The 14144-nt window shown below is 43.4% G+C and overlaps 1 protein-coding gene across 4 annotated transcripts in view; it reads left to right on the forward strand.

Moving 5' to 3' along the window:
- kif13a (kinesin family member 13A) overlaps nucleotides 1-10513 on the forward strand; it is a 92003-nt gene extending 81490 nt beyond the window's left edge. For 2 of the 4 annotated variants that reach the window (XM_072692498.1, XM_072692499.1), the window contains 4 exons: nucleotides 1-71; nucleotides 1604-1717; nucleotides 6069-6996; nucleotides 8226-10513. The exon at nucleotides 1-71 is cut by the window's left edge and continues 81 nt beyond it. In XM_072692498.1, coding sequence (XP_072548599.1) covers nucleotides 1-71; nucleotides 1604-1717; nucleotides 6069-6996; nucleotides 8226-8365 — 1253 coding nt within the window. In that variant the 3' untranslated portion in view covers nucleotides 8366-10513. The remainder of the gene's footprint in view (nucleotides 72-1603; nucleotides 1718-6068; nucleotides 6997-8225) is intronic. The other 2 variants (XM_072692500.1, XM_072692501.1) reach the window with 1 other exon arrangement.
- The last annotated feature ends 3631 nt before the right edge of the window (nucleotides 10514-14144 follow it).

Consider the following 14144-nt stretch of genomic DNA (forward strand, 5'->3'; position numbering starts at 1 on the left):
CCCTGATGCCAGTAAGGGAGGAGGGTAAGGCAAAGCGCTCGCTGGAGGCCCGCCCGCTGCTGGGACAGGAGGTAGATCTCATCCACACACACATTAATCCACACACACACACTTTCTCTTTCATCATCCTCAAAGCCGCCCCTGACCCATCCTGCATACTCCATCATACCATCATCAGGGCCCCCCCGCCCCGGCCATGACCCAAAGCTACATACCAGCAAAGATGAATGTGATGCAGGGTGTGATGTCATTCCCGGCCTGAACTGTGGTTCACGTCACATGATCCCCCCCCAGATATTCATACTAACGCACAGAGCCTTCAGAGCCTTCAGAGCCTACTCAGCTCCTCACAGTTCTTGCTGTTGTAGTAATTTTAGCCACGTTCTTACAGATAAACGCACAAATGCAAAAAATCGCCATCAATAAAGGCTTGTAGATTCACACCAGGCTGACCGGTGGACCATCATCTTCCACTGTGGTTAGCCACATTAGCTTCTTAGCTCCAGTGACTTATACAGACACCTAATTACGGGCAGTTCTTTAGAGAGGCACCTTGCTAAGGCGACACCTGAAGCAGCTGTGCAAGCCCAAGCCATGACACTACCTCCACCATGCTTGACAGTTGAGTTCATGTGTTTTGGATTCCTCAGGCTGTCGATCGCATTAGATAAATATGACAAAATTAGCATAGAAAGAAAATCACTGTAATTACGTTATTATTACACATGGCTGGTACACCTAGAACTCCTTAAAAACAGCTTGCAATTGTAATTACATTGTAATTACACATGGCAGCCACATCTAGAACTCCCTAAAAACAAATAATTGTAATTACTTTATAATTTCAACTTGCAGCTACACCTACTACTCCCACAAACAGCTTGCAATTGTAATTACGTTATCATTACATGTGGCTGCTACACCTAGAACTTCCTAAACCAGATTGTAATTGTATTTACATTGTAATTACACCTGGCTGCTACATCTAGAACTCCCTAAAACAAATAATTGTAATTACATTATAATTACAACTTGCAGCTACAACTACTACTCCCAAAAACAACACCTGGCTGCTACACCTAGACCTTTCTAAACCAGATTGTAATTGTAATTAAATTATAATTACACCTTGCAGCTACACCTAGAACTTCCTAAACCAGATTGTAATTGTAATTACATTATAATTACATGTGGCTGCTACACCTAGAACTTCCTAAACCAGATTGTAATTGTAATTACATTATAATTACATGTGGCTGCTACACCTAGCATGTCCTACAACAGATTATAATTGTAATTAAATTATAATTACAACTTGCAGCTACACCTACAACGTCCTAAACCAGATTGTAATTGTAATTAAATTATAATTACAACTTGCAGCTACACCTAGAACTTCCTAAAATTCCTGTTTTCCGCATGAGCTGAGTTTGAGTTTGGAGGAGGGAGGTTCGCCTGCATGAAGCCACCCAGACTCACCCCTAACTCCCACAGCCACCCGCCACCGACTGCATCTGCCTGAACGCGCTGTTTTGCATGCTGTGTGTGTGTGTGTGTGTGTGTGTGTGTGTGTGTGTGTGTGTGTGTGTGCGTGTGTTTGCAGAGCATGCGCTGGTTAGTGGAAGGCTCTGTGTTGCCCCGCCCCCGGGCCCGGAGTGAAGGCCACAGCAGCACAGCAAACCACACCCCCCTCAGAGTCACACCAACACACACTGCTGTAAGTGTCACACGCAGACACACCACACACGGCCATGATGTCACAACCATGAGCACATTTACATACGACTACCCAGTCATTCCACAGACATTTAGCCCCGCCCATTCAGCCTACAGCAGTTTAACCCCACCCATTCAGCCTACAGCAGTTTAACCCCACCCATTCAACCTACAACAGTTTAGCCCCACCCATTCAGCCTACAGCAGTTTAACCCCACCCATTCAACCTACAACAGTTTAGCTCTGCCCATTCAGCCTACAGCAGTTTAGCTCCACCCTTTCAGCCTACAGCAGTTTAGCCCCACCAACTCAGCCTACAGCAGTTTAACCCCACCCATTCAACCTACAACAGTTTAACCCCACCCATTCAGCCTACAGCAGTTTAGCCCCACCAACTCAGCCTACAGCAGTTTAGCTCTGCCCATTCAGTCTGCAGCAGTTTAGCTCCACCCATTCAGCCTACAGCAGTTTAGCTCCACCCTTTCAGCCTACAGCAGTTTAGCTCCACCCTTTCAGCCTACAGCAGTTTAGCCCCACCCTTTCAGCCTACAGCAGTTTAGCCCCACTCATTTAGCCTACAGCAGTTTAGCCCCACCCTTTCAGCCTACAGCAGTTTAGCCCCACTCATTTAGCCTACAGCAGTTTAGCCCCACCAACTCAGCCTACAGCAGTTTAGCCCCACCCATTCAGCCTACAGCAGTTTAGCCCCACCCATTCAGCCTACAGCAGTTTAGCCCTCCTTATCTAGCCTACAGCAGTTTAGCCCCACCCATTCAGCCTACAGCAGTTTAGCCCTCCCTATCTAGCTTACAGCAGTTTAGCTCCACCCATTCAGCCTACAGCAGTTTAGCCCCACCCATTCAGCCTACAGCAGTTTAGCCCCACTCATTTAGCCTACAGCAGTTTAGCCCCACCAACTCAGCCTACAGCAGTTTAGCTCTGCCCATTCAGTCTGCAGCAGTTTAGCTCCACCCATTCAGCCTACAGCAGTTTAGCTCCACCCTTTCAGCCTACAGCAGTTTAACCCCACCCATTCAGCCTACAGCAGTTTAGCCCCACCAACTCAGCCTACAGCAGTTTAGCTCTGCCCATTCAGTCTGCAGCAGTTTAGCTCCACCCATTCAGCCTACAGCAGTTTAACCCCACCCATTCAGCCTACAGCAGTTTAACCCCACCCATTCAGCCTACAGCAGTTTAGCCCCACCAACTCAGCCTACAGCAGTTTAGCTCTGCCCATTCAGTCTGCAGCAGTTTAGCTCCACCCATTCAGCCTACAGCAGTTTAGCTCCACCCTTTCAGCCTACAGCAGTTTAGCCCCACTCATTTAGCCTACAGCAGTTTAGCCCCACCAACTCAGCCTACAGCAGTTTAGCCCCACCAACTCAGCCTACAGCAGTTTAACCCCACCCATTCAACCTACAACAGTTTAACCCCACCCATTCAGCCTACAGCAGTTTAGCCCCACCAACTCAGCCTACAGCAGTTTAGCTCTGCCCATTCAGTCTGCAGCAGTTTAGCTCCACCCATTCAGCCTACAGCAGTTTAGCTCCACCCTTTCAGCCTACAGCAGTTTAGCTCCACCCTTTCAGCCTACAGCAGTTTAGCCCCACCCTTTCAGCCTACAGCAGTTTAGCCCCACTCATTTAGCCTACAGCAGTTTAGCCCCACCAACTCAGCCTACAGCAGTTTAGCCCCACCCATTCAGCCTACAGCAGTTTAGCCCCACCCATTCAGCCTACAGCAGTTTAGCCCCACTCATTTAGCCTACAGCAGTTTAGCCCCACCAACTCAGCCTACAGCAGTTTAGCCCCACCCATTCAGCCTACAGCAGTTTAGCCCCACCCATTCAGCCTACAGCAGTTTAGCCCTCCTTATCTAGCCTACAGCAGTTTAGCCCCACCCATTCAGCCTACAGCAGTTTAGCCCTCCCTATCTAGCTTACAGCAGTTTAGCCCCACCAACTCAGCCTACAGCAGTTTAGCCCCACCCATTCAGCCTACAGCAGTTTAGCCCTCCTTATCTAGCCTACAGCAGTTTAGCCCCACCCATTCAGTCTACAGCAGTTTAGCCCTCCCTATCTAGCTTACAGCAGTTTAGCTCCACCCATTCAGTCTACAGCAGTTTAGCCCTCCCTATCTAGCTTACAGCAGTTTAGCTCCACCCATTCAGTCTACAGCAGTTTAGCCCTCCCTATCTAGCTTACAGCAGTTTAGCTCCACCCATTCAGTCTACAGCAGTTTAGCCCTCCCTATCTAGCCTACAGCAGTACCTTTTCAGTTGTAGGTGGAGTCTGTCCCACACGCCTGCATTGACTGTTCACAGGAACGTTACTCTCTGGGTCTTCAGACTGTCACTTCTCCACAAAAGGAGGAGGACCCTTCATCTTGAAGAAACCCCACATTCTCCACCACATCCTCCATTTGTCATTTCAGTCTCCATGTTCCTCCATACAGTGTTCCCGCATGCACTGCAGCCTACTTAACAAGTAACCCCCATGTCTTTGAGGCTTTTGCCACAAGAGGGCAGCAGAGTTTCACAATGATCTGATACTTCCTTTCCTGTCGGCTCTCCTTGATTTTGCCAGATCTGTAGCTCTATGTTGGACTGTACCAACTGTGGAGTCCACTTGTGGAGAAAATAATAATGATTAAGAGAGAAAAATATACAATAAATATGGAACAAAAATACAGTGAATATACCAAAATTACAAATACAACTGAAAAAGGTCAAAATAGGTTTAAAATTACATTGTAATTACGTCTGACAGCCACATCTAGAACTTACTAAAACAAATAATTGTAATTACATGATAATTACAACTTGCAGCTACGCCTACCATCTCCCAAAAACATCTTGTAATTGTAATTACGTTATAATTACACCTGGCTGTTACACCTAGAACTCCTTAAAACCAGATTGTAATTGTATTTACGTTATAATTACATGTGGCTGCTACACCTAGCACGTCCTACAACAGATTATAATTGTAATTAAATTATAATTACAACTTGCAGCTACACCTAGAACTTCCTAAACCAAATTGTAATTGTATTCACTTTGTAATTACACCTGGCTACTACACCTAGAATTCCCAAAAAACAGACTGTAATTGCAATTACCTTATAATTACATGTGGCTGCTACACCTAGAATTCCCAAAAACAGATTGTAATTGTAATTAAATTATAATTACATGTGGCTACTACACCTAGAACTCCCAAAAAAGAGATTGTAATTGCAATTACCTTATAATTACATGTGGCTGCTACACCTAGAATTCCCAAAAAACAGATTGCAATTGTAATTACATTATAATTACATGTGGCTGCTACACCTAGAACTCCCAAAAAAGAGATTGTATTTGTAATTACATTATAATTACATGTGACTACTACACCTAGAACTTCCTTAACCAGATTTTAATTGTAATTAAATTAAAAAATTGTAAAAGTTGTAAAAAATATTTTGAAGTAAATAAGTATTTTTTAAACAACCAAACAAACTGATAAAAACTGAACCAGAAGAAACGAGAGTTTCTGTAAGTGAAAATAGAAAATAGCTGAAAAAAATAGTTTCCGAAAGAGATTAGACTACTTTTAATTTCCATCTTTTATCTTTTCAAAATGACCAAAAATTGAGAAAAAGGCCCCAAAATAGACGTTCGGTCACCCTGCATGGTCCAGTACTCAGTACCCCGTCCCCTTTAGCGAGTATCTTAGCTTGTAAACACTTCCTGTAGCCCCATTCACACCTGGCAGTAACACTGGGTGCTTTTCTTCCTAATTTCTATAAATTCTTTCCACTTTTTCTTTTTTTATGTATCGGATACATAATAAAAGTCATGAGTAAAGTGTTATTTCATATATTTAGAAATAATTGGACAAAAAAAGATGCATATTTGATGCATTCAATTTATTAATTTACTCATAATTTGCTCACATTTCATGCGCTACATATTCTAAATCATCAGTGAAATCTCTGCTGCCCCCTAGTGGCAAAGCTTAGAGCTTTTTTAAACTCACTTTATCTCTCCAAATGTTTGTAGACACCCTAATAATGAATGCATATTGTTACTTTAAGCTGCACCCATTGCTGACACAGATGTGCAAATGCACACACACACACAGCTAGTCTAGTCCCTATGGAGAAGAAGTACTGCCAATAGAATAGGACCCTCTGGAGCAGATCAACATCATGAACTTATTGGAGAGCCTCAGCGTTGAGCTGTTTTGGGTGTCCCAATACTTTTGTCTCTATAGTCTAGCATTCATTAGCCATTCTGCACACAGTTTATTTGCCATGTACTAACTAACTGTGATCTACTCTTGTGTCTGGCCACCTGTGATTGGCCAGGATTCCGAGGAGGAGGAGCCTGAGCTGCACCCAGAGGCGCTTGCCCATTCCCACCTGGGCTCTCTTCCAAACTTCCAGCCATACGTCCCCGAGGATTTCGCCAACTTTGAGGTGTACAACGCCAGTCTGGAGACCCATGAGCCCTCCCTCTGTGGGGGCGTGGCTTCTTACCCAGGAAGCAAAGGGGTGGAGAAAGAAGTGTCCCGCAGCCCCACGTCCAGCAGCTGCACGAGCGGCTACTTCTCCCACAGCACCTCCAACGCCACGCTGTCGGACGCCCCGTTCACGGGCAGCGAAAGCTCGGACCAGCTCACCAACTCGGGCTCCAGAGACCCAGCGGAGCCACAACCCGGTAAGAACTGCATCAGCGAGGCTGGACACTGCCAGCCAGGCGTGCTCCACTCGTCTCACAACTGCTCAGGTCAGCCCTGCTCGCCCAGGTCCAGCCAGTGTGTCCTCAGCGTCAGCCAGGAGTTCACCGACTTCAAAGGTGCCGGAGATGGTCTGGGTTTCAGTTTTGATTCCGAGTGGCAGACGGAGACGCCCAGGTCACTCGCCGAGGCGAAAAGTGACCAGACGCCCTCCGGAAACACAGCAGCCTTCAGCCAGAGTCTCTGTGCCGACGTCCAGGCGGCACCGTGCCACCTCCACAACGGAAAAGACTCTCCAGCCTCTTCTTCATCCAGCACCACACCCACTCACCCTGATGACTGCAGCCCAGAAGATCACATGGTCAGTAAAACCACGCCGCAGCCCTGCTCTCCTGCTCCCGAGGAAGACGAGGGTGCACCCGTGACCCAGCTGCCAGACTGGATGGCCCCTGGTGAGCAGGTGTGGGTGGGCCCTCGGTGCGGGACGGTGCACTATGTGGGCGGGGTGGAGTTCGCCCAGGGCATCTGGGTAGGAGTGGAGCTGGACCGTGCTGTAGGTACGTGAAGGTCGAGTTCAGAGCTGCTAATAACAGGCTCCAACTTTTTGACATACACTGTGTCCAAATATTTGTGGACACCCTTTCTAATGAAGGCATTCAGCTACTTTATGCTGCTGTCTAGTCCCTTGTCTAGTAGAGTTGGGGGGATGATGAGGTGGGGTGGTGATTATCATCCAACACCCTGACCTCACTAATGCTCTTGTCGCTGAATGCAATCAAATCCTCACAGCAATGCTCCTCCTCCAGAATCTAGTGGTAAATCTAGTCTTCTTCTCTGGACAGTAGAGACAGTTACTCCAACAGAAGCAGGAGCTTTTTTAATACATTTCATTTCAGAAGAAGCAGTGAATAAACAGGTGTCCAAATACTTTTGTCCATTACGCGCAGTTTGAATCTGGCAGCTGTCTCATAATTTCATGACAATTGGACCAATGGAAACGCTCCAAAATAACTTCTAATAAAATCTTTTTACATTGACTTCCATTGAAAGTTAAGAAGGTTTTCCCCTCCTGTGAAGCTGCTGGTTTTGGAGCTCCAGCATGCGAACATCGTTCCATTTCAGCGATAAGCAGTTTATTTAGTGGCCTATATTTAATTAATATTAATTCAAATAACGAATTATTGTTTCAATAATCTAAGCATAATTATTAATGGTTAATGAAGAACTATTTGACACATTTAAGTACACACTGTAGACAATTACTAATAATTTCTTATTATTATTATAATAATTATTATTATTAATAACCAAATATCATTGATGCATTGATGTTTTTATGTTCTTAATGGATATTTTTAGTTTGACACTACATTTAAAAATGTTAATTATAATGGAAGCATTTATTGAAGCATTTTTTCTATTAATTTCTAGTGGGGTTTTAATTTTTTTTTTTTTTATATATTTTATAATTTATATATTTATATATCTTAATTTTAATTCATTTTATTTTTTTGACAGCTTTTTAATTTTTTTTTATTTTAGTGGATTAAATATAGTTGTTTAATTATTGATTAAATACCTTCAGTATAATCAATAAGTTTGTATTGGTTTATTAAGGCAGATGAACAGTTTTATCACCCTTAAGCTGAAGTTACTGTTTTGGGGTCTGTTATTATAAAGTGTTGTCAGTTTCCATCTTAATTTAATTTGCTAAAATTCTAATTATTCATATATTAACATTAAAAAGGCCCGATTTGCAACCCGCTCTACATTCTCTTGTCTTTAGGTAAACACAACGGCACGGTGCAGGGCCGAGTGTATTTCCGCTGTGCGACGGGCCACGGTGTGTTCGTGAGGCCAGCGCTGCTCAGCAGAGTTCCTCCAGCCGTGGACGCAGATCCACCAAAACAGCCCGTGCTGATCTAGAGATGCAGTACTCGCCCATCACCGCGTGGAGAACAGCGGCTGACCCCCCGAGAAGTGGACGTCAGAATCCATCGGAGGGATTTAGACCCCTTCCTCCCTCCCTCTCTCTCTTTCTCTCTCTATGGACAAATCTGTGTATTTTTAACCTGTAGGACTGTTTTAGCGTTCATTCTGCGTTGAATGTCAAATGCACAGTTGCACAATGTTTGATATCCTGTTTCCTTTTGATTTAAGACTTCTTTACCACTTCTAACACGACAGAATCTATTAATCCCCATGTTTAGCTGATGACGGCGTCCTTTTAGCGAGGCTGGATGGGAATCTGTGGAAGTTGAGAATGTACTACTGCTATTGAGGAGACTTTTTGATCTTTGCGTGATTATATCAGGTGTTACCAAAGACATAGCGTTTCAGATCTGCTGTTAAAACTGAACTATTTTGTACTATTGAGTGTGTGGGTGTGTGTGAGAGAGAGTGTGTGTGTGTGAGAGAGAGAGTATGTCTGGAGTGAATGGGACTGATCCTCTTCGCTAAGTGCCATATCTCTGAGTTAACGGCCACAGACGCACCGAGGCGTTTAAGATTGTGGTAGATTTTGAGTTTCGGTGCCGTTTGACAGCAAGCTTGCTGCTTTCTGTTGCATTCTGCTGGCTTGGTGAGTACTGTATCTCTGCAGAACCCAGCTTTTGGAGCTGTTCTCCGGAACGCTTGCACTGGAGAGACTCGTCCTGGATGCACAGTGAGTTCAGTGTCTCGCTAACGCTGAGCTCAGCCCCTTTTTTTTTTCTTAACACTCTGCCATGAGGCTTTTCGCCAGGTTTACACGAAGAGACCCAGACTTTGATGCCCTAAGGGGGGGGGGATCACATTATACACTGCATGTCCAAATGTTTGTGGACACCCCTTCTAACGAATGCATTTGGCTACTGTAAGTAGTCTAGTCCCTGTAGAGAAGGACTGCCAATAGCACAGGACAATGGGCTCATGAACAATGGGCTAGGCGTGGGCTATAGAGGGGTGTAAAGCCCCCCAGCAGCAGCATTGAGGAGCTGTGGAGCAGTGGAAGAAATGCTGTGTTCTCTGGAGTGATGGATGATGGAGCTCCATCCAGTACTATTAGGATGAGGTGGGATGCTGATCACCATCCTGACCTCACTAACGTTCTTGTCGCTGAATGCAATCAAATGCTCACAGCAGTGCTCCAAAACTACTTCAACAAAAGCAGGATAAACTTGTTTTAATACCCCTTGATTTCGGGAAAGAAACAGTGAATGAGGTGTCCCAATACTTTTGTCCATGTAGGTGCTTCCTTGTGTTTTTACTGTATTAGCTTGCGCTAACGTATCTGCCATACACAGTAAAATAATGCGTAGTAAATAATCACAGCCAGTCACAGCTAAACAGTGTGGAGCTGGGCTTAGCTTGGAGCTAATTTAGCACTTAGCAGGTTGGCTAACACCGCTAGCATAAAGTAAAGTAAAGCAAAACACAAAAGTGGACTTAGAATTAGTCCCTATCATTATAAACTCATCACAGTACAGCCCCGCACATTACATCGCAGTATAAAACTAGCTTAGCTTAGCGATAGCTTAGCATGCTGGTTAGCTAATTCAGTTACCACAAGCAATAAAATAGAAGAGTGAGCGTAATATTTACTTACTTGCTGCAGATCAGTGTTGCATATTACATTTTAGTATAGCCGAGAATAGTTAGCTACCTAGCTAGCTATGCTAAACAAGATGTGGTGTTGAAAGGTTTGTTGCTTAGCAACAAAGAGAAGTGCAGCCCAAACATCATGTCATTTATTTTTGGGGTTGCAGTCGCTGAGGAGCCCTGAATGCTATGATATGACAGAAATATTAAGCTTATTGTTCCCTAGAGATTTTGCTTATGATAGCTAAGTAGCTAGCTAGCTGTGCCTTAATCATTTACCACCTAGATTCCTAAACGGGGTCTCTATACTGTATAGTGAATAGGGCATGGATCCTATATACTGTATAGTGAATAGGGCATGGATCCTATATACTGTATAGTGAATAGGGCATGGATCCTATATACTGTATAGTGAATAGGACATGGTCTGTATAGTGAATAGGACATGGTCTATAGACTGTATAGTGAATAGGACATGGTCTATAGATTGTATAGTGAATAGGACATGGTCTATATACTGTATAGTGAATAGGACATGGTCTATAGACTGTATAGTGAATAGGGCATGGTCTATAGACTGTATAGTGAATAGGACATGGTCTATATACTGTATAGTGAATAGGACATGGTCTATAGACTGTATAGTGAATAGGGCATGGATCCTATATACTGTATAGTGAATAGGGCATGGATCCTATATACTGTATAGTGAATAGGACATGGTCTATAAACTGTATAGTGAATAGGACATGGTCTTTAGACTGTATAGTGAATAGGACATGGTCTATATACTGTATAGTGAATAGGACATAGTCTATATACTGTATAGTGTATAGGACATGGTCTATATACTGTATAGTGAATAGGACATGGTCTATATACTGTATAGTGAATAGGACATGGTCTCTATATACTGTATAGTGAATAGGACATGGTCTATAGACTGTATAGTGAATAGGACATGGTCTATAGACTGTATAGTGAATAGGACATGGTCTCTATATACTGTATAGTGTATAGGACATGGTTTATAGACTGTATAGTGAATAGGACATGGTCTCTATACTGTATAGTGAATAGGACATGGTCTATATACTGTATAGTGAATAGGACATGGTCTCTATACTGTATAGTGAATAGGACATGGTCTATATACTGTATAGTGAATAGGACATGGTCTCTATACTGTATAGTAAATAGGACATGGTCTATATACTGTATAGTGAATAGGGCATGGTCTATATACTGTATAGTAAATAGGGCATGGTCTCTATACTGTATAGTGAATAGGACATGGTCTATATACTGTATAGTGAATAGGACATGGTCTATAGACTGTATAGTGAATAGGACATGGTCTCTATACTGTATAGTGAATAGGACATGGTCTCTATACTGTATAGTGAATAGGACATGGTCTATATACTGTATAGTGAATAGGACATAGTCTATAGACTGTATAGTGAATAGGACATGGTTTATATACTGTATAGTGAATAGGACATGGTCTATATACTGTATAGTGAATAGGACATTGTCCCTATACTGTATAGTGAATAGGACATGGTCTATATACTGTATAGTGAATCGGACATGGTCTGTATACTGTATAGTGAATAGGACATGGTTTATATACTGTATAGTGAATAGGACGTGGTCTATATACTGTATAGTGAATAGGACATGGTCTCTATACTGTATAGTGAATAGGACATAGTCTATAGACTGTATAGTGAATAGGACATGGTTTATATACTGTATAGTGAATAGGACGTGGTCTATAGACTGTATAGTGAATAGGACATGGTCTCTATACTGTGTAGTGAATAGGACATGGTCTATATACTGTATAGTGAATAGGACATGGTCTATATACTGTATAGTGAATAGGACATGGTCTATATACTGTATAGTGAATAGGACATGGTCTATATACTGTATAGTGAATAGGACATGGTCTATATACTGTATAGTGAATAGGACATAGTTTGGGTCTTCAGGAAAATATAATGTGATCCCCCCCTTTATTCGTTTTACTGAAATATGGTGTGTTTGGCCACTTTGCTGAGAAAATGACTGTGCTGACCAGGACCCAAAACCCTGTGTATGACCGGCGGGATCATTTTAGTCAATAATAATGACTGCATTTCTTTCTTCCTTTTGTACCAGTGCGTGTGACTAATGAGTAATATTTTGCTAGTGTTTGTGATACTCATGGATATAAATGAATATATTTTCTAATAAGGTTGGAAGACAGACGAACCGAGGGGTGGGCAACATCAGGGACTGCGAGGGACACACACTTCTGTTCTGTTTCTGTTGCCTGAATAACTGTGGAGAATGGAGGTGTGTTTTAATGCTGTAATTATGTGAGGAGGAGAAGAGACCCAAGCCCTTACTTTATAAAGACAACCACGCTGCTCTCCTTCACCAGGAGCTGTACATAGAACTGAAAGTGAACATATATGATGTACAGAACTGTATTTATAATCTATCTCTACACAAATGGACAAAAAAATGGGTACAGAGATGTCCTAGAATACAGACCGTTTACAGTATAAAGCCTGCTTCTCTGTGTCAGTGTGTGTGTGTGAGAGAGAGAGAGAGAGAGAGAGAGAGAGAGAGAGAGAGGTGTTGATTGTACAAGGTAGGGGTTTCTAATAAAGTGGCCAGTGAGTGGAAGCACAAGGTAGGGGTTTCTAATAAAGTGGCCAGTGAGTGGAAGCACAAGGTAGGTGTTTCTAATATAGTGGCCAGTGAGTGGAAGCACAAGGTAGGTGTTTCTAATAAAGTGGCCAGTGAGTGGAAGCACAAGGTAGGTGTTTCTAATAAAGTGGCCAGAGAGTGGAAGCACAAGGTAGGTGTTTCTAATAAAGTGGCCAGTGAGTGGAAGCACGTGATAGGGGTTTCTAATAAAGTGGCCAATAAGTGGAAGCACAAGGTAGCTGTTTCTAATAAAGTGGCCAGAGAGTGGAAGCACAAGGTAGGTGTTTCTAATAAAGTGACCAGAGAGTGGAAGCACAAGGTAGGTGTTTCTAATAAAGTGGCCAGAGAGTGGAAGCACAAGGTAGGTGTTTCTAATAAAGTGGCCAGAGAGTGGAAGCACAAGGTTGGTGTTTCTAATAAAGTGGCCAGAGAGTGGAAGCACAAGGTAGCTGTTTCTAATAAAGCGGCCAGAGAGTAGAAGCACAAGGTAGGTGTTTCTAATAAAGTGGCCAGAGAGTGGAAGCACAAGGTAGGGGTTTCTAATAAAGTGGCCAGAGAGTGGAAGCACAAGGTAGGTGTTTCTAATAAAGTGGCCAGAGAGTGGAAGCACAAGGTAGGTGTTTCTAATAAAGTGGCCAGTGAGTGGAAGCACAAGGTAGGTGTTTCTAATAAAGTGGCCAGAGAGTGGAAGCACAAGGTAGGGGTTTCTAATAAAGTGGCCAGAGAGTGGAAGCACAAGGTAGGTGTTTCTAATAAAGTGGCCAGAGAGTGGAAGCACAAGGTAGGTGTTTCTAATAAAGTGGCCAGAGAGTGGAAGCACAAGGTTGGTGTTTCTAATAAAGTGGCCAGAGAGTGGAAGCACAAGGTAGCTGTTTCTAATAAAGTGGCCAGAGAGTGGAAGCACAAGGTAGGTGTTTCTGATAAAGTGGCCAGAGAGTGGAAGCACAAGGTAGCTGTTTCTAATAAAGTGGCCAGAGAGTGGAAGCACAAGGTAGGTGTTTCTAATAAAGTGGCCAGAAGGGAAAGAACAAGGTAGGTGTTTCTAATATAGTGGCCAGTGAGTGGAAGCACAAGGTAGGTGTTTCTAATAAAGTGGCCAGTGAGTGGAAGCACGTGGTAGGGGTTTCTAATAAAGTGGCCAATAAGTGGAAGCACAAGGTAGGTGTTTCTAATAAAGTGGCCAGTGAGTGGAAGCACGTGGTAGGGGTTTCTAATAAAGTGGCCAATAAGTGGAAGCACAAGGTAGGTGTTTCTAATAAAGTGGCCAGTGAGTGGAAGCACGTGGTAGGGGTTTCTAATAAAGTGGCCAATAAGTGAAAGCACAAGGTAGGTGTTTCTAATAAAGTGGCCAGTGAGTGGAAGCACGTGGTAGGGGTTTCTAATAAAGTGGCCAATAAGTGGAAGCACAAGGTAGGTGTTT

The sequence above is a fragment of the Salminus brasiliensis genome, chromosome 1 (genome assembly GCF_030463535.1).
Source record: "Salminus brasiliensis chromosome 1, fSalBra1.hap2, whole genome shotgun sequence".
NCBI lineage: Eukaryota > Metazoa > Chordata > Actinopteri > Characiformes > Bryconidae > Salminus > Salminus brasiliensis.